This window comes from Arachis hypogaea, chromosome 10 (genome assembly GCF_003086295.3).
Source record: "Arachis hypogaea cultivar Tifrunner chromosome 10, arahy.Tifrunner.gnm2.J5K5, whole genome shotgun sequence".
Classification (NCBI taxonomy): domain Eukaryota; kingdom Viridiplantae; phylum Streptophyta; class Magnoliopsida; order Fabales; family Fabaceae; genus Arachis; species Arachis hypogaea.
This window is the reverse complement of record NC_092045.1, coordinates 4,817,706-4,842,781: the sequence shown is the minus strand read 5'-3', so window position 1 is coordinate 4,842,781 and position 25,076 is coordinate 4,817,706. Positions and strand designations below refer to the sequence as shown.

Genomic DNA, 25,076 nt, shown 5'->3' with positions numbered 1-25,076 from the left:
TTGCTAGGGATAAGTTATTGCATATGCGTTGCCGTGCTCATATTTTAAACCTAATTGTGAAGGATGGTTTCAATTTAGTTAAAGAAAGTGTGGAAAAAATTTGTAATAGTGTGGTGTATTGGACTTCAACTAGTAAAAGACATGAAACCTTTGTGAGTTGGTGTAGTAAGTCAGGTGTTCCCTTTACAAAAAAATTATCTCTTGATTGTATGACTAGATGAAATTTTACTTATGTGATGTTAGAAACTGCATTGTTGTACAAAGATTTCTTTAAAGACTCCAATTATAAAAGTGTGCCAAGTAATGAGGAATGAAAACTTGTAAAAGAAATTTGTGGTAAATTAAAATTTTTGTATGATGTGACTCAGTTGTTTTCTGGAACTTAAGTTCCAACTGCCAACATTTACTTTAATAAAGTATGTGATATACATGTTAGATTAGAAAAAGGGCTATTTCTCTTAACCCAATTATTAGTAGCATGGCATGTATGATTAAGAGAAAGTTTGATAAGTACTGGAAAGAAATTCATGGCATTATGGGTGTTGCTGCAATTCTAGATCCTAGGTATAAGCTTGATGGGATTGAATATAAGTTTGCTAGGGTATGTGAAAATCCTAATGAATGCACAAAGAAAGTGAGAGAATCAAACAGGCATGTTATGAGTTACTTCATGAATATCAAAAGAATACATCTAATTTAAGCAATATGTCAGTAAAATCTACACAAGAGTTTAGGGTTAATGCAGATGAAGATGATGATGTTAGTTATCAATTGTATATTAGACAAAAGAAGAAGGAAAAAAGTTCATTTGTGAAGACGGAATTTGATCATTATGTAGAGGAAGATGTTCATCCTCTAACTCCTGATTTTGATATATTAGCTTGGTGGAAGATAAATGGAGTTAAGTTTCCAACTCTTCAAAAAATTGCAAGAGACATATTTGCCATTCTTATGTCTACTGTTGCTTCTGAGTCTTCTTTTAGCACAAGTGGCCACATAATTGCTAATCATCGTGGTAGTCTTCATGAAGATACGGTAGAAGCTCTTATGTGCAATCAAAATTGGTTGTGGGCAGAATATTATAAAAGAAGTTATTTATGTTTTCAATTTTTTAATTTGTTTAGAAATTATAATTGTATTAAAATTATATATAATAAAATTGTTGTATTTGATTTTTAGGTGAAAAATCTGATTATCAAACTGCAAATAAAGATGATGATGCATTTTTTAAACTGACGAAAGAATAACATTGTAAGAACTTGGAATAAGAAGAAATGTTTAAAGATATTTATCTTTGTTTATGTTATTTTAATTTTATTAAGAACTTAATAATTATGCTATTTGTAATTTTATGTTGAATTGTTTAGGACTTTATTGTTTTTAATTTTAATTTAAACTTAGTTTTTTATTTTATTAATATAACAATATGTATGCTTGTAATTTTATGTTGGATTTTTTAAAGATTTTATTGTTTTTAATTTTAATTTGAATTTAGTTGTTTATTTTTTTTATTTTATTAATATGTATGAAATTTGAAATGATTGAGTTTTATATTTATTTTAAAAAAAATTAATATTTCTGCGGGTAAGGTAGGGTAGGGTAGGGTTTAGAACTTTAGGGTACGGGTAGGGTTAGGGTTGAGAGATTCTCAACCCGCGGGTAGGATATGGTAGAGTTATAATGAGATTTTTAACTCGCATGTAGGGTTAGAATAGGGTCCAAACCCTACCATACCCCTACCTTACCTATTGTCAACCCTAGATGAGACAGTTGTCTAACTGACGATGGTCTTGAGATATGGTGGGTGCTAGACAACTGTGCACTCTACCAACCCTCCAAATCTCCCTGAACACAACAAAACAGTATTGCTTCAGCCATATCTCAAACCTACTTAATATATCATACAAAAGTACTCAAAAGCACAATTAAAGTCGAACTTACCAGTATCTGAGGTTCTGCCGAAGGGCCACACGAAGCCTCCATTGACACTCATTTTCAGCTTGACGGCAATGGTACTTTAACCGGTTTAATTTGATAACTTGGTACTCAACACTCCTGCGAATACTGTAGTTCTTCACACCCTGAAGCACTGCCTATCGGCTTTTGAACCTGTGGCCGACCCGAAACTCTAGCCCGCTGTCTAGGTTGTAATCCTCTTCACCGGTGTCAGAAAACGGAGTCCTCTCATGTATGGCGCCCAAATCCAGACTGTGATAGTGACTTGGCACCGTCGATAGCGCCGAAATTGGGTGAGGTAAAGGTAGTACATGGCACGCCATAGTCTGGGCAGGCATCTCCGGCACAAACTCATCCTCATTGCTATCTTCGGAAGAATCACTGTCTGTGCTATCCACCACGTAATCTTCGCCCGACTCCTCCTCGCCCTACTCTGCCTCGTCCACTGGAATGGCGACACAAATGGGTGGTGGTGTGAGAGGTCGGTTGTCTTGTACATAGGTCGAGTGTACAGAATCACCACGACCACTATCTCCCACCTCGGCGGAAAGCTCCATTACCTGTTCCGTCATGATCCTCCCATGGATGTCGAACATCAGTCGCACATGTTTATCCCCTTGAAGTCGGAATAGTCGAAACTGAAATACTCCGTTACCCATGGGTGCCAGCAACCTGTACTCCACCCTTCCAATCTCCCTCACTGTTATACCACCGAGCTTGCTCAATATCAAACTCTTCAAATCCGACAACGTATTCACACTGAATTCGAAACAATATCGGATCCTCGTACTCAAATGTCATCCCGTTGTCGCCATTTCTCATACGACAATTGGGATAAACAAACATAACTATGTATACACTGTTACTGGCCACTGTACACTTGTTTTCGTGTGAAAAACGAGACCGAAAAAAGGATAGTGAATGTTTGTGAAAAATACCAAGAGTTACACATTATTTTATAGCCACAGCGAATTTGTCTTCTTTTATCTCGTTTATAGTGTAAACGAGATAGTCTTTTCATGTATCTCTGTCATGCTGACATGTGTAAACGAGATAAGTTAGGAAAATTTAAATCCGTAATTAATTTTAAAATTATTTATTTCGGTAATTATTATATTTATTTTATTTATTAAAATAAAAAATACCAAGATATGAACATTAAAATTAACATAGTATAAAATTGATTTTTTTTAAATAAGTAAAAAAAACAATTTAGAAATAAACAAAATTTTAAAAATAACCATTTTTGTGTGAAAAAACGGTTTTTACATGCAAAAATTGGATATTAGACCATTAAAAACTAATTTTTAGAATTTTTTTGTTAACTAAAATTCAAATAAATATGATTATGATTTTTAAAGCCATTTTAAAAAATTAACTACCCAAAACGTGGTTATAAATTTTTAACTAGTTAATAATATTTTGAATTTAAAATGTAGAGCCTTACTTTTTGCGTGTTCCGGAAGGTAAATTGAGTAGGGCTGGCAATTCATACTCTACCTGCGGGTACCCAACCCGGTCTAACCCGTTCGGATATGGTAGGCTACCTGCTACGGGTAGGGTACGGTCCGGATATGTCTGCGGGTAGGGTAGGGTACGGGTTTAGGGTGTACCCACAACCTTTCTTATTCAAGAACTTATAATAAGTGAATAACCACTAAACTAGTTAGTTAATTTAGTAATTTAGAGCATTAGTTTTTTATTTTTTATGTTATTAATGCGTATAAAATTCAAAATAATTGAATTTTATATTTACTTTAAAAAAATTTGATATTTCTACGGGTAGGGTAGGGTAGGGTAGGGTTTATAATTTTAGAGTGCGGGTAGGGTTATGGTTGAGAGATTCTTAACCCGCAGGTAGGGTAGGGTAGAATTTTAATGAAATTTTCAACTCGCGGGGAGGGTAGGGTATACCCATTGCCAGCCCTAAAATTGAGGTTTTTTTGCGTTGTGACTGGTTAGAGTAAGAGTAGGACATATTTCTTCTCCTCCAGGAAACAAATTGATTTAAAGACCTCTTCTCTTCACATTTGGCAACAAATCCATTCAATTCTCTTTTATGGTTTGCAAACGTAACACCATGAGTAGTGACTGTTTCATTAGAGGTACGCATTCTTCATATTCTTCTGCGCATGTTAGTGACTGTTTAGCTAATTTAGTTTATTTACATCATCGGTAAGCAAAGGTTGGATGTCTAGAAACTTGAATCCAGATTAGTGCTTGAAACTCCCTTGCGATTGCTTAGCTTTATGCATTCAAATTGAGCATCTCGGCGGAGGACATCGTGGTGGTGGCTTGAGATCTGCGACTGGGAAGCGCTCGTAGGTCTTGCGAGGGAGGAGTGTGTGTTAGGTTCCGGAAAGGCCGGTGGACGTCGCGGATCACTTAGCAGCGGCGCGGGCAAGAGGAACAGAATCGGCGTGTTGGCTCGAGTACTAAGAAGGGAGGTCTCGCTGCATAGCATCCGGGTCGGGTGGGTCTTTGGTAATTTCCGGGTCGGACTGGTCTATCAGCCTTGATGCGCGACCGAAGGAAAACAAATTTGAGCGAATCAAATTATTCTTCATTTCGCTACTCACAATCTCACATGAAACCAACCATTTATTTATTGGTGATAAACCCAATAATTTATTGGATATTTGTTATATATATATTTAATAGATGTGACTTGTGTATAGGACTGGTATTTGGAGCTGGATTTGCATTGGCAAACTGGGTTTTAGGTCCCAAACCTCCTACCGTTAATGTCACTGCACCACCACCTCCTGCCGATAATGTCACCGCAGCACCAGCATTGCAGCAGGTTGATGGCGATCCGTGCTCTTTTCGAGCTATCACCAAACTCTTAGATGTGTGTACAGCTTTCACTCTCCTTTTATGCAACAACAACAACAACAACATAATAATAATAATAGTAATGATGTTGATTTGGAATGTTACAGTGCATAAACAGCTCTAAGAATGAGAAGGCGATTAACAAGTGCCAGGTTTACATGGACAGGCTTGTAGCATGCAGAAAAGATCATCTTAGTAAGTTCATTAGAGCAGAGCCTTTGAGATCACAAATAACAATTAGGTGTTCGTTATTCTTGTCTATTACTTTCTCTAAGGTTTCGGAAAATTCAATTTGATTTTCCTACACATTTCTAAGACCATGTGTACACCTTCTCTAAAATTTGTTGTCATAATATGCTTAGCGTCAATTTGGTTAAATAATTTAATTCAATTTTCTTAAAAAAAGAATTTAAAATATAAAGACATATATTAAAAGCAGTTAATAATTAAGTTTTGTGTTTACATTTTTATTATAAAAGTAATTATCTTAAAATTATTGTAATAAATAGGAGGATAAAATAACTTTTAAAAAGAAAAGTCAAATTTTTTTAAAAGTTTTTGAATTCTTTTTTAAAAAATTAAAATATATTTAAAAAATTGTACCAAACATCGTTAATATGACTTTTTATACAACAAACAACAACAACAAACAACAACAAAGCCTTGTCCCACTAAGTGGGGTCGGCTACATGAATCAAGCGACGCCATTGTGCTCTGTCATGTATCATGTCTACAGAGAGACCGTTTACATGTAGATCTCGTTTGACCACCTCATGGATGGTCTTCTTAGGTCTTCCTCTGCCTTTCGCCCTTTGTCCATCTTCCATCTCATCCACCCTCCTGACTGGATGTTCTATCGGTCTTCTTCTCACATGTCCAAACCACCTGAGACGCGATTCAACCATCTTTTCCACAATGGGTGCTACTCCAACTTTCTCCCTTATATCTTCATTCCTTATTTTATCCAATCGCGTATGACCACTCATCCATCTCAACATCTTCATCTCTGCCACACTCAGCTTATGTTCGTGCTCCCCTTTAGCCGCCCAACACTCCGTACCATACAGCATAGCCGGTCTTATAGCGGTGCGATAGAATTTACCTTTAAGTTTTAAAGGCACTTTTTTGTCGCATATAAAACCAGATGCACTCCGCCATTTTGACCAACCTGCTTGGATCCTATGATTTACATCATGTTCAATCTCTCCATTATCCTGTATGATGCACCCAAGATACTTAAAACTTGTAACTTTTCGTAGGATGTTCTCTCCAATTTTCACCTCTATATTTGAGTTTTCCCTTCTCAAACTGAACTTACATTCCATATATTCCGTCTTGCTACGGCTTATGCGCAGACCATACACTTCTAGCGCTTCTCTCCATAACTCCAACTTCTTATTTAAGTCTTCCCTTGACTCTCCCATAAGAACGATATCATCGGCAAAAAGCATGCACCATGGCACAGGCTCTTGGATGTGCTCTGTGAGTACTTCCAAGACTAATGTGAAAAGGTATGGACTTAAGGATGATCCCTGGTGTAATCCTATACCAATAGGAAATTCCTCTGTCACACCACCTTGAGTCTTCACACTAGTTGTGGCCCCATCATACATGTCTTTAATTGCCCGAATATATGCGATCCTTACTCTCCTCTTTTCTAAAATCTTCCATAAGACCTCCCTTGGTACCCTATCATACGTTTTTTCCAAATCAATAAACACCATGTGTAGATCCCTTTTATTACTACGATACCTCTCCATCATCCTTCTTAATAGGTATATCGCTTCAGTGGTAGATCTGCCTGGCATAAATCCAAATTGGTTCTCTGTTACTTGTGTCTCTTTTCTCAACTTCCGTTCTATCACCCTTTCCCATAACTTCATAGTATGACTCATAAGCTTAATCCCCCTATAATTTCCGCAACTTTGTATATCCCCCTTATTCTTGTAGATAGGTACCAAGGTGCTCTTTCTCCACTCATCAGGCATCTTCTTTGACCTTAAAATCTCATTAAAAAGCTTGGTTAACCAGTTGATGCCTTTTCCTCCAAGACCCTTCCAAACCTCAATCGGGATATTATCAGGTCCTACTGCCCTGCCATTTTTCATCTGCTTTAGAGCCTCTTTTACCTCGAAGTCTCGAATCCTTCGATAGTAGTCAAAGTTTTGATCTTCTTCCCTTGTGCACAATCGACCAAGGCTCGGAAGAGTCTTCTGTCCCTCATTAAATAACTCGTAGAAGTAGCTCTTCCACCTTTCATTAATCTTCTCCTCTTGAGCCAACACCTCTCCATCCTTATCCTTTATGCACTTAACCTGATCCAAATCTCTCATTCTTCTTTCCCGGCTCTTTGCAATTCTATATATACCTTTTTCTCCTTCTTTCGTGCCCAAAGACTGGTAGAGACCCTCATATGCTCTTGTTCTTGCTTCACTTACAGCCACTTTTGTCTCTTTCTTAGCCGCCTTATATTTTTCCCAGTTATCTGCATTGCGGCATAAAGACCACTCTTTAAAGCATTCCCTTTTTATCTTTATCTTTTCTTGTATACTCGCATTCCACCACCAGGACTCCTTGTCTCTTGGTCCTATTCTTTTAGATTCACCAAAACTTTCTTTTGCTGTTTTTCTAATAACTTCTGCCATCTCCCTCCACATCTCTTCCGCGCTTCCATTCCCATCCCACTTTGCCTCTTCTCCTACCCGTCTTAGGAAGCTTCTTTGTTCCTCACCTTTCATCCGCCACCACCTCGTCCTTGGGTTCTTCGTATGATGTCTTTTCCTCAACTTTTGCTCAACGCGAAAATCCATGACGAGCACCCTATGTTGTGTTGTCAAACTCTCTCCCGGGATAATTTTACAGTTAATGCAAAATTTCCGGTCGACTCTCCTCAACAAGAAGAAGTCGATTTGAGAGCTTGTCATGCCACTCTTATAGGTTATAAGATGTTCGTCTCTCTTTTTAAAACATGTATTTGCGATGAGAAGATCAAAAGTTGAGAAAAAGTCCAAAATAGTTTTACCCTCGGCATTGATCACCCCGAAACCATGGCCTCCGTGAATACTCCCATATCCAGTCACTTCTCTCCCAACATGGCCATTTAAATCTCCTCCTAAGAAAATCTTATCTCCCATAGGTATGCCTTGAACCAAACTCTCTAGATCCTCCCAAAACCTTATCTTGTGTTGTTCGTCCAAACCCACTTGCGGTGCATAGGCGCTAATCACATGGAAAGCACCTCCCTCCACCACAAGTTTGATAGAGATGATCCAATCTCCCACCCTCTTGACATCAACTACGTCCTTCTTCCACTGCTTATCCACAATTATTCCAACTCCATTCCTATTCTTCACCTTTCCTGTATACCAAAGTTTGAAACCAGAAGAATCCAACTCCCTAGCCTTTGCACCAACCCATTTCGTTTCTTGTAGGCACATAATGTTAATCTTCCTCCTTGTCATAGTGTCCACCACCTCCATGGACTTTCCTGTTAGAGTGCCTATGTTCCATGTCCCAAATCTCAACCTTTTGTCGCTTCGATCTTTACCTTTTCCTTTGTGAACTAGCTTATTTACCCTCGTCCGTTCACGAAAACGCGAGAACCCTTGCTCATTTAACACTACATCCGGGCACCGATGCAGCGGCTCTTGCTTTGACACCGTACTCGAGCCATACAGCGCGTTGCTTCCGGGCAACGACCTAGCTTTAGCGCAATAATGTCTTTGATTCATGTCATGGGGGTTCGGCTATATTTTTACGTTGGTTGCCGAAGACCTAACACAACCCTCCTCCTTTATCCGGGCTTGGGACCGGCTATGTACCGCACGTGTAACATAATATGACTTTTTATAAGTTTAAAAAAATAATTTTTAAAATTTTTCAAATAAGTTCTAAGTATTCTTGTATAATATTTTGTAAACTGCTTAACAATAATAAGATAATTTGATTATATAACATTTATATTCTCACAATTACTAGATATAAATAAACCTTTTATGTCAATGATATTGAGTTATTGATTATATCTGCAGGCAGATCTGCTGGCCCAGCTCCTGCTCCAGGTATGGATGAATGTGATATAGTAATAGGCTAGGCTATGTTAGAGTTTAAGTAGTCTTAAAATATGAAATCTGTTCTGTATCTTCTTATGAAAGTACATGTAGTGAATATTGATGAAATTTATGTCTTCTCCAAGAAATTAATATCGAATTTATTCTGCTGACTTGCCTTCCATTGCTGTTTTCTTGCAGTTCACCAAGCTCCTGCTCCTGCTCCTGCTCAGAGCGGTGATGGATCTATGCATGATGATGCTGCTGCTGCCGCCCCTGTAACTACCGCTAATAGTATGGATGCATGCAAAATTCAGTCAAAGGCATTCCAGGATGTGTGTGTACATTGGTTTTATACCTAGTTGCGTCGTCTTCTGTTTGAAAACATTCGTTAATATTTCTTCAAGGCTAAAACCAGTCATAAGAATAGCATGATTTTCAGCAATCAGCACTATGCCGCCCAAATGGATCTAAAAAGCAAAATTCTGTTTTTGGCTTATGCTGTTTTTTACTTGCAAGTTTAGATGTGTCGTGTGAAATGTGATAATATTACTTGACGCTAAATGTTATTGATTTCCTTGCAGTGCATCAACAGCTATGGAAGCGATATTAGCAAGTGCCAGTTTTACATGGACAGGCTTGCAGAATGCAGAAAGAACAATGGTGCCCCAATGAGTGCTTGAAAGTGCTCTTCATATGCTTTTCCCTGCAATGGGGAATAATAGCTTTCAAAACTACTAGTGTGGGACCTTCAAATGTTTTTTTTTTTTCGCGACATGGGACCATTCAATTTGAAAAAAATTATATTGAAATTATATTTTTTAATTTTTTTTTAAATAAACAAATTTAAAAGTACTAATTGGACCTTCAATTTGTATTTTGTTTCTCTCTTTAAACGAATTGAATCATTCAATTTGATTAATATAAAATTATACAAAATAACGTCATATAATCATATCAAAGAAAAACACTTACACTTTCAATAAATACCGTATTGCAGATATTTAATCAAAATTAAAAAAATTAGCCGAAATATTATGATTCAAGGAAATATAAGCCACATAGCAAGTACATAAAACAAAAGTGAACTTAGTCGGATTATTGGTTTATTAATTTAATCGATAAATAATTGATTAAATTGAGAATATTGATTAAATTGTGTTTTTTGATTGTGCTGTTTTTTACTTGCAAGTTTAGATGTGTCATGTGAAATGTGATAATATTACTTGACGCTAAATGTTATTGATTTCCTTGCAGTGCATCAACAGCTATGGAAGCGATATTAGCAAGTGCCAGTTTTACATGGACAGGCTTGCAGAATGCAGAAAGAACAATGGTGCCCCAATGAGTGCTTGAAAGTGCTCTTCATATGCTTTTCCCTACAATGGAGAAATAGCTTTGAGTTTGCATAAGTGCTCTAATATGTTTCGTTTTTCGAACTGCATGTGGTTTATTAAGTATATTCTTCATCAAATAATCCTAGTTGAAATACTTTACATATAGCTACATCTTGGTCGGAAATTTTACCTGGACTGCAATTTTTATGGTTTTATTGATGATTGGTTCATGCTGCCCATGTTTCTTGAGAGACGGATCCTTGTTATGGGGCTGCCATAATTTGAAATGCTTAGTGATGGTACTATACCATATGATGGCAGAATGGGATATTTTCCTTGTATGACTGTGTCATCCATAGGCATGGCAATTTTCCCACCAGTACAGACATCTGGGAAATTATCCGCCGGAAGACGGATTTGAGGAGGAAAATTCTTCTGTGAAAGACGGGCACAGAAATCTATATAATAAACGAGGCGGAAGTAGGAATAGAAATTTCCGTCCCGTGGGTCAGACCCGTATATTCTCCGTTTATTAAAAATTACTAAAATACCATTCATATATATATTAGTTTCGCTCAATGTAATCTTGGTTTCAGTGCCTCAAATTACACTTCCTTCAGACATGAAACTTTAGCCTAGTCTCTTTTCTCTTCTGACTCCAAGACACCCACCTCTCTTCAACTTCTCACTCCCGGCCGCCACCCCCAAAACCCTCTCATTGTTGCACTACCCCTAAACCTCTTCACCGTTGCAGATTACCTCCCCCAAAAGAAGGAACATCGTCACCGTCTTCATCATAGAAGTGAGGGTTCTCTCAACGAAATCTTCATCGCACCACTGCAGCAGGGAAGGTTCTTTGAACGCCGTCTTCGTCGCAGTAGGGAGGGTTGTCGTCGCCATTTTTGTCGCAGCAGTGAGGATCACCGTCTTTGCCGTTCTTCATCGCCATCGTTAGCTTCTACCATTGGCTCCTCTTCCTTCTATTAAGTATTAAGTCAGCTTCTGTAATTTTTATTCACGTTGAACCATTTGTTAATTTTTACCTTATGTGGATTTGCTGTCATCTTTTATTCTGTGTATTTTGATTCTGATGTCAAAATAATTTCTGTGATTTGTTATTATCAGCGCCTCTATGAATTTATTGTTATCTCTGTCTTTGTTCTGCGTGTTTTGATTATGTTATCAATGTTTTTCAAAAGATTTTGGTGATTATAACATACAGATGTAAATTCATATAGAGACATACAGATTTTTATTTTAAATCATACAAATTATTATTTAATAATATTAATATCACTGTTGATATACATGTGTAGTTATTTTTAACCACAAAAATTTAATCTGTACAAAACAAATCTGTATAGTAGTGCTTCCCAAAATTTTCATTTTTAAAAGAATTCACAAAAGGTAAAAGTGAAGTTGTTTCTGGATGGCTGACACGTGTTAATATATGGTTTAAAAAAATCGGTTTATTTTATATAAATGATTTATTTAAAAAAACCGATTTGAATTGGACCAAGCAGTTACTTTTATTCCCTTGTTCTTCGTTTCGCACGTAAAATTCGTTCTCTTTCAATCCTTTTTTCAGAACTAATATAAAACTTTCATTTATTATTTCAAATGTATTTCTTAATTTATGTTTTTATTCATTCCTCTGTGAATGATGAAAATTATTTAATAAATACGTACATATTTATGTCATCACACCATTTTGATGTTCAGGATCATAAATACCAAGATAATTCATGGCAATTTCATGTGATGGATGACAAAAATGTAATTATAGTATAACGTAGACTAGTTGATAGCATGAGCATTGTTGAAATTTTGGCATGATCTCTTTCATATTTGTTATATGTCTCTTTAGTTGGTGATGTTATAGTTTATTGTGATGATATGATGATAGTTTAATGGTATGAGTTAAGTCCTTTTTATTTGGTTGAATTTTTTCTATCGCTATCCTATTCTTGATGGCAATGTCAAAATAAATATTTTCATTAGTTGTTCTTTTTTTTCTCTATTTTTGAATCAATTTTATTTTGAAAAAATTTATTAAAAATTTTTGTTGTAGACAAAATTAATAATATTATGTTCAATTATTTAAGGAGACCAAATTAATATTTTGATTAGATACTTTTGTTTTATTGAAAATAAATTCTAATTTCATTAAAAAATAAATTCTAGTTGATAAGTAAAAACACAAAAACGTGCATGACAGTGAAATCATAATTTCTAGACAAAGTAAATTATAGTCTTATTATCTTAAAAAAATAATTTATTTATAGAATAATATTGAAAAATCAACAATAATTTGCATGAAAATAGTTTATTAGTAAAATAAAAGTTAATTGATTGATTACCATAAAATTTAATTTAACGATAAATTTGCAATTGAACATATTTTTACAGCTTAATTTAAAATCTGTTTACAGCTTAATTTAAAAGCAACTAAAAATGTAAGTTATGGAAAATAAAACAAAACTCATCAAGAAAATAGAAACAGAGACACAAAAAAAGGACAGATGATATCATTTATGCCATTCCTATAAAAAAAACCGTGAATTTTGTTTCTTTTTCAGAATACTAAATTTTACTTTTTCAAACAATTTGTATACATATATTTGACAAAAATTAAATAAAAAAAAGTTTCAGATAAATTTAAAGAAAAATTGGTCAATATGAATGAAGAAAAAGAACATATCAAATTCATCTGTTAGGAATTTAGGAATAACACGTAGAAAAAATTTAAATTATTTTAAAAGTAGTTATTTGATCTATTCAAACCGGTTATTTTAAATAAATTATTTGTATAAAATAAATCGATTTTTTTTAAACCATACAGTAACACGTGTCAACGATCCAGAAGCAACTTCACCTGCAGTCGACTGCAGGTAAGTTTCTACAGTCCCCGTCTTATTGGGACTTATTGTCATCCCTACGTCCAACAATAAATCAGACAAGTCGATTTGTCTTTTTTTAAAATAACAAATTCTTAACATTAAAATTCGATAGTACGTTTGTATTTGTTGTAAATAAAAAAAATTATATTGATCCTTTGGTGTTAAAAATATGAGATATCATGTCTTGAAAATGACATACTGATCTTCGTTTGATCTTGAGAGATATAAATATAATAGCAGACATCATAGTAAAGACCGCAATGAGGACTCTTTCTTCCCAAGTGGAGCTTCCATTGCCTTGGAAAGAATTTGAAAATAGTATTTAGCGGGACTGTCTTTCTTAAGCAGTTTCTTGTTTTTTTTCTCGTTCTTAGTTTTTGTTTATTTTCTTTTAAGTCACCAAAAAAAATAAAAAAATTTATATTGAAATGGGATCTTTTATTTTTTTAAAAAAATATTAATTAGATCTTTCCATTTGTATTTTATTTTTCTCTCTTTAAATAAATGGATCGTTCAATTTGATTAATATCAAATTATAAAAAATAACGTCATATCATCATATAAAAAAAACATCTGAACTTTTAATAAACAACATATTACACATATTTAATCAATATTAAAAAATTAGCCGAAATATTATGATTCAAGGAAATACAATCACCTCCAAATTTATGGCACATAGCAAGTTCGTATAACAAAAGTGAAACTGATATTAATATAACGAATGCCTATTGTTTTAAAAGGACCTTAGTAAGGTGGTTTGTTATATAGTTGTGAGAATCGAATTGATAATTAAATTGGTTAAATTATTAGTTTATTAATTTATTAATTTAATTGATAAGTTATTGATGAACTAATAAAATTAATTTTACGTAAATAAAAAATATAAAATAATAAAAAATTTAAAATTAAAATTTAAAATATATATTTTATTAATATTTTAAAAATAACTGAATTTCAATAAATTATAATTAACAAATTATAATTTAGTTATTATTAAATAAGTATATAAAATTTTAGTATTTTTTATAATAAAAATATTTTAATTTTATTTTTATATTAAAGTAATTTTTTATTTTAATAACTAACTAATTAATTTATATTTATTATACTGTTATATATTATATGTATTATTGAAAAATAATATTCACAAATATCACATAATTATAAAAAAATAATTATATTATAATTAATAAATGAGGTTTATTAAATGAGGTTTTTTTCACTTTTGGTGCCTACATGTAAAGAACGACGCAAATTATGTGGGAGAAGTGGACAACACCACAATGCATAAAGGATCTTCGAAGAACAAAGAAAAAAATATTTGTACACCAAGGAAAAAAAACAAATCAAATTTAAAGGAAATGGATCAAAATATAATAAAAAATAATTTATATGAACTAAAAATCAGTCACTAATTGGTCATTAAATTAGTTATTAATTTATTTAATTTATTTTTAATATATATTATATAAATAATTAATTTAATAATTACTTTTTAATGTACACTTAACATGGTTAAAAAGTATAAACAACATACAACTCCCAATTTTTTGTTACCATGGAATTTACTGTTAATTTTTCTATCTTAATTAAAAATAGTCATATTATGTGTATATAAAAAATTATTTATTAAATTAGTCATTTATATAAAATATATTTTTAAATACAAAATACACATTAAATATAAGTTAAATAATATATATTTATATATAAATATATATTATTTGATTTCGTAGTTAATTTTTGTATATATATGATATTTTTTAATTAAAAAATAGTTTAGAGCATTATTTTGTTATTGTCAAGATTTTTATTTTAAAGTAGTTGTAGTTTCATTCTTGTGTTAATATTTTTTTGGTGATTATCTTTTTTTTGGTGACTTAAAAGAAAACAAACAACAACAAAAAAAGAAAATAAATAAATAAGAAACTGCTTAAAAAAGACCGTTTCGCTAAATATTATTCGCAAACTTTTTTCAAGGCAACGGAAGTTCCATTTGAGAAGGAGGGGTTCTCATTGCAGTTTTTGTCATAATAATTACTATTGTATTTATATCTCTCAAGATTAACCGGAAAATCAGAACGCCATTTCTAAGTCTTTTGTTAATATAAATATAAATAAATGTACAAAGTAGAAATTAGAAATTATTAATAAATACTTTTTTGGTTAACAGTAGAAACCAAAAATAAAATCCAAGATAACTAAAGCATCACCTGGAGGCACGGACTTAGAGGGGGTGAGTAGTGACTTTGGCTCCCCAAAAATTTTTAGAAACTATATTTATATATGGGATATATGTTTAAAAAAATAAAAAATATTATATAATTTAATATTTTTATATGTATTTTTTTTATTATGTAATAAATTTATGTTTTAATTATTTAATTCACTAATAATTTTAACTTAACTAATTTAGTATCATACCTTCAAGTCTTTGTAACTTTCAAATTAGTTTTTATATAATCATCTCTATATTTATTTTTAAAAAAATCATTTGTTTATTTTATATTAACACATTTAAAATTTATATTATTATATTAATAATAACTTACGTAGTTATATTTTGGTAATCATATTATGTATTTTAGATATTCTTTTCTTATAAAAGTGTTACGGTAGGTAACCGGAGATTGATACGACGGATGGCGTTTGGCGGCCCAAGTGAGTGATGGAGGAAGACTCCGGATAGGTCCGCAACTCGGGAGATTCCGTCCGACTTGTGCCGCGTGTGAATGGGGGGGTGGTACCTGCAAAGACACTCCGATGCCTAAGTTAGCAAGAGTGTGAGCAGGTCTTAGAGAGTATTGGACTTAGAGATACCTGAGGGGTGTCAGTGTATTTATAGTGGTGAGCCAATAACCACCGTTGGTGTAGTGCCGTATCTTTAGGGTGGTAACCGTCCCTATTATCTTGGGGAGGTTAAGATATGGCTTTATGAGGCGGTTAGAGAGATTTTAGGGGCGGTTACTCATTTGAATGAGTGTTTATCTGCCAGCTAATCTTACATCCGACCTCTTCAGACCAAGTCGTGAACGACACCGACTTCTTATGTGAAAGGCGGCGCTTAACTAGGCTTTAATCCTTTGGATCAGGCCTTTTAATTGGACCTGGGCCTTTGCCTTTGGCCAGAGTATGAACAGTGCCCCTACTTGAGCCCAAATTTTCTTTAGAGTTTGGGTTCAAGTATTCAACTCGGGTGCGTAGTCGACTTGTTTGAAAGAACACGGATCTTGGAAACCGACGTGATTTTCGTGACTTTTGGTTTCTGACAGTTACGTCAATTCAAGCGTCGTGTCCGTTGGGGGATCATTTAGGGATTGAGGGCTTTGGTAACGGTGCAGTCTCATTAATGACTGCCTCGCTTTTTACCATTATGCCCCTTAGCCTTTTTTATAAATACTTTCCCTCTCTTTCCATTTTCCGTTTCTGCAATCTTTCAAACTTCTCCTTATCTTGTTCGTACTGCATCCTTGCGTTCGAAGACTTTTGTTCCTCTCCAACCTCCATTTTCGGATAAAGGTTAGTTTTGCTTTCTCCATGTCATGCTTTATGTTTGCATGTTTTGTTTTGCGAGTAGATAGGTTGACCTGTAGATTCTAGTTTCGAATCTCTCTTCTTTAGTGGCCGTGTTTTTTGATTTTCTTTTTCTTTTTCCTTTTTGTAGGTTTTCTGCCACTTTTCTTTATATAAAAAATGGCTTCTGTAGACATTCTTTCTCAGTGGGTTGACGATACGGTTCTTGGGGAGGAACCGTTGGTCGACGCTGAGTTCACCACTCACCTTCGTACTCATCATAGGCTCTGTACTTCGGACGAGGACGAGCCCAAATATGAACTGATAATTCCGGGTCCTGAAGACCGGGTCTGTTTTGGGAGAGTTAATGAGGCGGCCCCTCATTTTTTCTTCATGTATGAATGTATGATCACCCGTTTGGGTGTTTTTCTTCCTTTCTCAGATTTCGAGATATCCGTTTTGCACCACTGTAAGGTTGCCCCTACTCAACTCCACCCCAATTCCTGGGGTTTTTTGAAGATTTACCAGTTTATAAGCCACGCTCTGGACTTCCCGACTTCCTTGAGAATCTTCTTTTATCTTTTCCATATGACTAAGCCCTTTAGTGGGCTAAACAACAAACAACAATGGGTATCCTTCCGAGCCATTCAAGGTCGGAGGATTTTCACCCTTTTTGACGAATCTTTCCACGACTTCAAAAACTTCTTCTTCAAGGTTCAAGCCGTAGAGGGTCACCACCCCTTTTTCCTGGACGAGCATTCCTCCCCTCGTTTTCCCCTTTACTGGCTGCCGGCCACCCCTTGTGAAAAGATTGGTCTAGATGACCTAGACGAGGTGGAGGCGGCCATTGTGGGGTTTTTCCGAGAAGCATGGGAGAGGGCCCCATACTTAGATACGAGGAAAATCCTTCAGGGGACGTCGACTTTTGTTCAATCTTGCATAGGTAGTGCATGCATTTCTTATTTCCGAGTTGTTTCCGCCGACGAGTATTTTTCCGACTTGTAACTTGGTTGTTTCTTTTGTAGATATGGCAAAAAAGAATGCTCAGGAGGCTTACCAAAGGGTCCAGGAGGCTAAGGCAAAGTCCCGGGCTAGGGCCAAGACGGTCATCTCTCCACCTCCTCCTCCTCCTAAGAATGTGGGTACTCCCTCTCAACCCCTTGTCATTTCTTCCTCAAGTTTGCCCCGACCACCCCTTTCTGCCCAAACTCTCTCCGAGCCCGAGAAGAAGAAGCGCAAGACTTCAGAGTCTGGCTCTTCTTCTTTTGATGGCGGGGTTAAGGCGGATGCTTTGGCATTCGTCCGAAAGAACATCTATCCTTTTATAAGTATGGATGATGTTTCTGTTCGAAACCACCTCACCGCCATGGCCGAGGAGAGTTTTAGGACAGCGGGTGTTTGTAACAAACTCTTGGACATTTTTGAGAAGGCTCCCCTCAGCTCTTTGGGGGCATCCTCGAGGGTTGAGGAGTTGGAGGGGAGACTTCTCATTTATGAAAAACATGAGAAAGAATTGAAAGAGGAGAGAGATAGACTGAGGAAGGAGAGGGATCACCTTAAGGAGGAGGAGGGTAAGCTGCGGGCTCAATGCACCTTGGAGGCAAATTTGAGGAAAACAGCGCAAGAGAGCTATCACAGTCTTTTTCAAGATATTGTTGCTGTGAGGAAGGACTTGCTGAATTCCCGGAACGCATACGCCGAGTTGGAGGATTCTATCGCCGAGGGCACCGAGGAGTCTTGGAGAATTTTCTTGGAGCAGGTCAGGGTTATAGCCCCCGACCTGGACCTTTCTCCACTGCATCCTGACAAAGTGGTTATTGATGGCGCTATTGTTTATCCTCCTGCCCCCGAGGTCCTTTCCGAGTCAGACCTAAAGACTCGGGGGCAGAGGATTATAGAGTCTCCTCCTCATTCCAAAGATGCTCCGAGTTCTTCAACCCTCGCTCCGACTTCCTCTTTGGCTCCTCCTCCCGGTCCTGGTGGTGTTCCTCCTGGTGGTGGTGATTCCGCTACTCCGTCCAAAAAATGACTTCTTTATTTTTATGGCTATATGGGGGCCCGGCCTGTGGGTCCCCCTTTTTTAAACTCTTATTTATTTGTTGGTCGTTGCGAACAATTTCTTCTTGGCCTTTTGAGGCCGTAAACAAAATATTCTGTTTGGTGCCCTTTTTGGATAAGGGTTTTAAACAAAATAAATGCCCTTTTTTGGATAAGGGTTTTCTAATCGAAGTAGGTGCCCCTTTTTGGATAAGGGTTTAAGTTACTTTGCGCGTGTACATGCTTTTCTGTTTTGAATATGTTTGATCTTTTCGGAAAAACCTTTTGTTAGCTTGCATTGTTTTCTTGAGCCTTTTTCGTGTAAAGGCTTGTATGCAAACTTTAAACTTTTCAGGTTTTCATATCTCTTTTGTTATCCTTTAAACTCAACTTTGCTTTAGTGAGTTTCATGACTTAGGTTATTTTTGTGATGCGCTTTTCATCTACTCGGAACTCGGTTTTCTTTTACTCGGAGTTCTTTCGAGTTTGCGTTACTCGGATTTCCTTTCGACTTAAGAGTCGGATAGTTTCCGAGTTTAATACGATCAACTTGTATAACTTCTTTACACCGACTTGTACCTCGTCGTTTCATCCTGACGACCATGTTAGGTCGGTTCATGGGATTTTCACGTTTTGTCGAGCTTAAGTCGGCGCGTTTCGTAGAAAGACTTATAAAATAGAGGAGGATATTTAAGAGAAATATAGTGATAAAAAAGATCTTTATTAATCGGGAAGGTACCTTTTTGCTACTAAGGGTCTTGACAGCATACTTTCCCTTAGCCTCTACTATGATGCCTCGTTAAAAACCCCTCTCCAGAAAAAACCCTTTTTTGGGAAAAAATCATGAAGCTGGGAAAAGAGTACATCAGGGAGTAGAGTTCGCTTCTAACTGTAGTACCTTTTCATATTACAAGCATGCCACGACCTTGGTAACTCAGTGTCATCCAGGTCGGTTACTTTATAATAACCTTTCCCTAACACTTCCTTGATTTTGTATGGCCCTTTCCAATTTGCGGCAAGCTTTCCATCTCCTGATTTGTTGACCCCAATGTCGTTTCTGATTAGGATCAAGTCATCTACAGCAAATGTTCTTTGAATGACTTTCTTGTTGTATCTGGTAGTTATCCTTTGCTTTAATGCCGCTTCTCTTATCTGGGCGTTCTCTCGGACTTCGGGGAGCAAGTCGAGCTCCTCTTTGTGCCCTTGTACATTTCCGACCTCATCATGGAGAATTACCCTTGGGCTTTGCTCACTGATTTCTATAGGAATCATGGCTTCTACGCCGTATACCAGTCGGAAGGGTGTTTCTCCTGTGGCGGATTGGGGGGTTGTCCTATAAGCCCACAACACTTGAGGGAGCTCTTCAGCCCAAGCCCCCTTTGCTTCCTGTAATCTTTTCTTCAAACCTGCCAGTATGACCTTGTTAGCTGCCTCGGCTTGCCCATTGGCTTGTGGGTGTTCTACCGAGGTGAATTGATGTTTGATTTTCATACTGGCTACCAGGCTTCTGAAGGTGGCGTCGGTGAATTGGGTTCCATTATCTGTGGTGATGGAATAAGGTATCCCATACCTTGTGATGATGTTTTGTAGAGGAACCTGCGACTTCTTTGAGCGGTGATAGTGGCTAATGGTTCTGCTTCTATCCACTTTGTGAAGTAATCTATTCCCACGATTAAGTATTTAACTTGCCCTGGTGCTTGGGAAAAAGGACCTAACAGATCCATTCCCCATTTTGCGAAAGGCCAGGGGGAAGTTATACTAATGAGCTCTTCTGGTGGAGCCACGTGGAAATTTGCATGCATCTGGCATGGCTGACATTTTTTCACAAAGTCTGTGGCATCTTTCTGCAAGGTCGGCCAATAGAATCCTGCTCGGATCACTTTTCTGGCCAGCGACCTTGCTCCGAGATGGTTTCCGCAGATTCCACTGTGTACTTCTTCCAACACCTCGGTGGTTCTTGAGGTCGGTACGCACTTCAGCAATGGTGTTGATATTCCTCTTCTGTAAAGGATATTTCTCACCAAAGTATAATGTTGTGCTTCCCTTCGGATCTTTTTAGCCTCCTTCTCCTCTTTGGGGAGGATGTCGAATTTCAGGTATTCGACTAAGGGATTCATCCATCCGAGGTTTAGGCCGACTACCTCAAGTACCTCTCGTTCATCTTCTGCTTTTGATACCGAGGGTTCTCGGAGGGTTTCTTGAATCAGGCTTCTGTTGTTCCCTCCGGGTTTGGTACTTGCTAACTTGGATAGGGCGTCAGCTCTGCTATTTAGATCCCGAGTTATATGCTTGACCTCGGTTTCCGCAAAGTGCCCTAGGTGTTCCAAGGTTTTTTCCAAGTATTTCTTCATATTGGGGTCCTTTGCCTGATATTCCCCACTTATTTGGGAGGTCACCACTTGTGAGTCGCTGTAGATCGTCACCTTTGCGGCGCCAACTTCTTCTGCTAACTTTAATCCTGCAATCAAGGCTTCATATTCTGCCTGATTGTTTGAAGCCAGAAATTCAAATTTTAAGGAGACCTCTATCTGGGTTCCTTTTCCATCTACCAATATTATGCCTGCGCCGCTCCCTGTTTTGTTGGAGGATCCGTCTACATAGGGTTCCCATGTAGTCGGTTTTTCCTCTTGTTCACCTGCGTATTCTGCAATGGAGTCGGCGAGGCACTGGGCTTTAATTGCAGTCCGAGTTTCGTATCTCAAATCAAACTCGGAGAGCTCTATCGCCCACTGAACCATTCTCCCCGCAACATCCGTCTTTTGAAGGATTTGCTTCATGGGTTGGTTCGTACGAACTCTTATTGTGTGAGCCTGGAAGTAAGGTCGTAGCCTTCGTGAGGCTATCACTAAGGAGTAGGCAAACTTCTCTAGTTTACGGTACCTTAGCTCAGGACCTTGTAGAACCTTACTGGTGAAATAGACCGGGTGTTGCCCGACCTCGTCTTCTCTGACCAGGGCTGATGAGACAGCCCTGTTTGCGACGGATAGGTATAGGACGAGGTCTTTTTCCGGTTCTGGTCGGGTTAAGATAGGAGGTTGGCTTAAGAATTTTTTGAACTCTTGGAACGCCTCCTCACATTCCAGAGTCCATTCGAACTGGCATCCCTTCTTTAGTAGGGAGAATAACGGAAGGGATTTTAGTGCCGATCCTGCCAAAAATCTGGAGAGGGCTGCAAGTCGGCCATTGAGCTGTTGAACCTCTCTCAAACAAGTCGGACTTTTCATTTCTAGGATGGCTCTGCATTTGTCGGGATTGGCTTCAATCCCTCTTTGTGTTAGCATGAACCCTAGAAATTTTCCTGTTTCTACTGCGAAGGCGCATTTTGCGGGATTTAGTCTCATCCCATGCGACCTTATAGTGTCGAAGACTTGTGAGAGGTCGGTTAAGAGGTCGACTTCTTGCTTGGTTTTTACTAACATGTCGTCGACGTATACCTCCATTAGGCTCCCTAGATGGGGGGAAAACACTTTGTTCATCAGCCTTTGGTACGTGGCTCCTGCATTCTTCAATCCGAATGGCATGACCACGTAGCAGTAGTTGGCTTTTGGTGTGATGAATGATGTTTTCTCCTGGTCGGGTTCATGCATCGGGATTTGGTTATATCCCGAGTAGGCGTCCATGAACGATAGGTATTGGTACCCTGAGCTGGAGTCCACCAGGGTATCAATACTCGGTAGGGGATAAGGGTCCTTAGGACATGCCTTATTCAGGTCGGTATAGTCGACGCACATTCTCCATTTACCATTTTGTTTTTTGACTAGCACTACATTGGCTAGCCATGTTGGGTATTTGACCTCTCTGATAAAGCCGGCTTCCAGGAGCGCCTGTACTTGCTCTTCCACTATGGAGGCCCTCTCTAGGCCGAGCTTGCGTCTTCTTTGCTGTACAGGTCGGGACCCTGGGTAAACCGAGAGCCTATGGGACATGAGCTCGGGATCAATCCCGGGCATGTCGGAGGCCTTCCAGGCGAAGAGGTCGGAATTAGCTCTTAGGAGTCCACCCAACCTTTGTTTCAGGGTTTCCCCTAGGTTGGCTCCTATGTAAGTGTTTTTTCCTTCCTCCTCACCGATTTGTATCTCCTCGGTTTTCCCTCCCGGTTGGGGTCGTAGCTCTTCTCTGGTTCTTGCGCCGCCTAGCTCTATGGTGTGGACTTCTTTGCCCTTCCCTCTCAGATTCAGGCTTTCATTATAGCACTTCCTTGCCAATTTTTGATCTCCCCTTACCGTTGCTATTCCTCCTGAGGTCGGGAATTTCATGCAAAGGTGGGGAGTTGATACCACTGCTCCAAGGCGATTAAGGGTAGTCCTGCCAATTAGGGCATTGTAGGCTGACCCTTCATCGATGACTATGAAGTCTATGCTCAGAGTCCTTGATTTTTCCCCTTTTCCAAAGGTCGTGTGAAGGGGTAAAAATCCCAGTGGTTTTATTGGCATATCCCCTAACCCATATAGGGTGTCGGGGTAAGCTCTCAACTCTTTTTCATCTAACCCTAGCTTGTCGAAGGCGGGCTTGAAAAGGATGTCCGCCGAGCTTCCTTGGTCTACTAGGGTTCTGTGGAGATGGGCGTTGGCTAGGATCATGGTTATCACCACGGGATCATCATGCCCGGGGATTATCCCTTGCCCATCTTCTTTTGTGAATGAGATAGTGGGGAGGTCGGGTGTTTCTTCCCCGACCTGATAAACTCTCTTGAGATGTCTTTTGCGAGAAGATTTAGTGACTCCACCTCCTGCAAATCCTCCTGAGATCATATGGATATGTCTCTCAGGGGTTTGTGGGGGTGGATCTCTTCTGTCCATATCGTCTCGCTTTCTTTTTCCATGGGTGTCCGACCTCTCCATGAGATATCTGTCAAGCCGACCTTCTCTAGCCAGCTTTTCTATCACATTTTTGAGGTCGTAACAGTCGTTGGTGGAATGACCATATATTTTATGGTACTCGCAATATTCGCTGCGGCTTCCCCCTTTTTTATTTTTAATAGGTCTTGGGGGTGGCAATCTTTCAGTGTTGCAAATCTCTCTGTATACGTCCACTACGGAAGTCTTTAGAGGAGTATAAGAGTGATACTTTTTGGGCCTTTCGAGACCGGGTTCTTCCTTCTTCCTGACTTCCCTTTCTCTTTCCCTAGAGGAGGAAGTAGGTCCAGGTCGCGAACTCGGGTCTCTTAGCTTTGCATTCTCTTCCATGTTGATGTACTTTTCAGCCCTTTCTTGTACATCACTTAGAGAAACGGGGTGTCTTTTAGATATGGACTGTGAGAAGGGGCCTTCTCTAAGTCCATTGACTAACCCCATTATTACTGCCTCTGTGAGCAGGTCTTGGATCTCTAAACATGCCTTATTGAACCTTTCCATATAGGCTCGTAAAGACTCTCCGACCTCCTGTTTTATTCCCAGGAGGCTCGGTGCATGTTTTACTTTATCTTTTTGGATTGAGAACCTCATCAAGAATTTCCTTGAGAGGTCTTCAAAACTAGTGATGGATCTTGGGGGGAGGCTATCGAACCACTTCATCGCTGCTTTCGATAAAGTGGTCGGGAAAGCCTTGCATCTCGTAGCGTCGGAGGCATCGGCTAGATACATCCGACTTTTAAAGTTGCTAAGATGATGCTTTGGATCCGTAGTTCCGTCATAGAGGTCCATATCAGGGCTTTTGAAGTTCCTTGGAACTTTTGCCCTCATTATGTCCTCGCTGAAAGGATCTTCTCCGCCCGGGAGTTGATCTTCTCCTTCATCGCGGGAGTTCTTGAGGGAGGATTCTAGCTGCAAGAGTTTTCTTTCTAACTCTTTTCATCGTTCCATCTCCTCTTTAAGGTACCTTTCGGTTTCCTTTTGCCTTTCCCGCTCTTGTTCCAATTGCTCCAGGCGGCTATGGACCAATCCTATTAGTTCAGTTACGTGAGCTGGTCCGCCTTTTTCTGATTCGCGCCCATCTGAGGAATTTACCTTCGGATTCTTTACTCCGGAGGTACCCTCTCTGTGTTGGTCATTGTCTTCGTTGTCATTGCACACGTCCAGATTCTCTTGTTCAGAATCTGTTTCCACATGGCCTTCTTCGTGGGATCTTTCTGCCATCGTTGAGCGATCTCTCGGGTCCCCGGCAACGGCGCCAATGTTACGGTAGGTAACCGGAGATTGATACGACGGATGGCGTTTGGCGGCCCAAGTGAGTGATGGAGGAAGACTCCGGATAGGTCCGCAACTCGGGAGACTCCGTCCGACATGTGCCGCGTGTGAATGGGGGGGTGGTACCTGCAAAGACACTCCGATGCCTAAGTTAGCAAGAGTGTGAGCAGGTCTTAGAGAGTATTGGACTTAGAGATACCTGAGGGGTGTCAGTGTATTTATAGTGGTGAGCCAATAACCACCGTTGGTGTAGTGCCGTATCTTTAGGGTGGTAACCGTCCCTATTATCTTGGGGAGGTTAAGATATGGCTTTATGAGGCG

The 25,076-nt window shown here is 38.2% G+C and overlaps 1 protein-coding gene across 2 annotated transcripts; it reads left to right on the top strand.

The window, feature by feature from the left end:
- Positions 1-3,893: 3,893 nt before the first annotated feature.
- On the top strand, positions 3,894-9,711 carry LOC112714794 (uncharacterized). 2 transcript variants are annotated; one of them, XM_025766461.3, is made up of 6 exons: positions 3,894-4,061; positions 4,635-4,807; positions 4,899-4,986; positions 8,823-8,852; positions 9,042-9,175; positions 9,425-9,711. In XM_025766461.3, the coding sequence occupies exons 1-6, from the start codon at positions 4,016-4,018 to the stop codon at positions 9,521-9,523; spliced, it is 570 nt and encodes a 189-aa protein (XP_025622246.1). In that variant the 5' UTR covers positions 3,894-4,015; the 3' UTR covers positions 9,524-9,711. The 2 variants fall into 2 exon arrangements, with proteins under 2 accessions (XP_025622246.1, XP_072061772.1); XM_072205671.1 differs by lacking the exon at positions 3,894-4,061 and having other exon boundaries at positions 4,332-4,807.
- Positions 9,712-25,076: the final 15,365 nt, after the last annotated feature.

What these genes read in the sequence shown, in the direction of transcription:
- LOC112714794 (XM_072205671.1), top strand. Translation starts at nt 4,475, where the DNA reads ATGCGCGACCGAAGGAAAACAAATTTGAGCGAATCAAATTATTCTTCA. An exon ending in CTATCACCAAACTCTTAGAT is followed by an intron (nt 4,808 to 4,898) that starts GTGTGTACAGCT and finishes GGAATGTTACAG; the next exon opens with TGCATAAACAGCTCTAAGAA. An exon ending in AGTCAAAGGCATTCCAGGAT is followed by an intron (nt 9,176 to 9,424) that starts GTGTGTGTACAT and finishes ATTTCCTTGCAG; the next exon opens with TGCATCAACAGCTATGGAAG.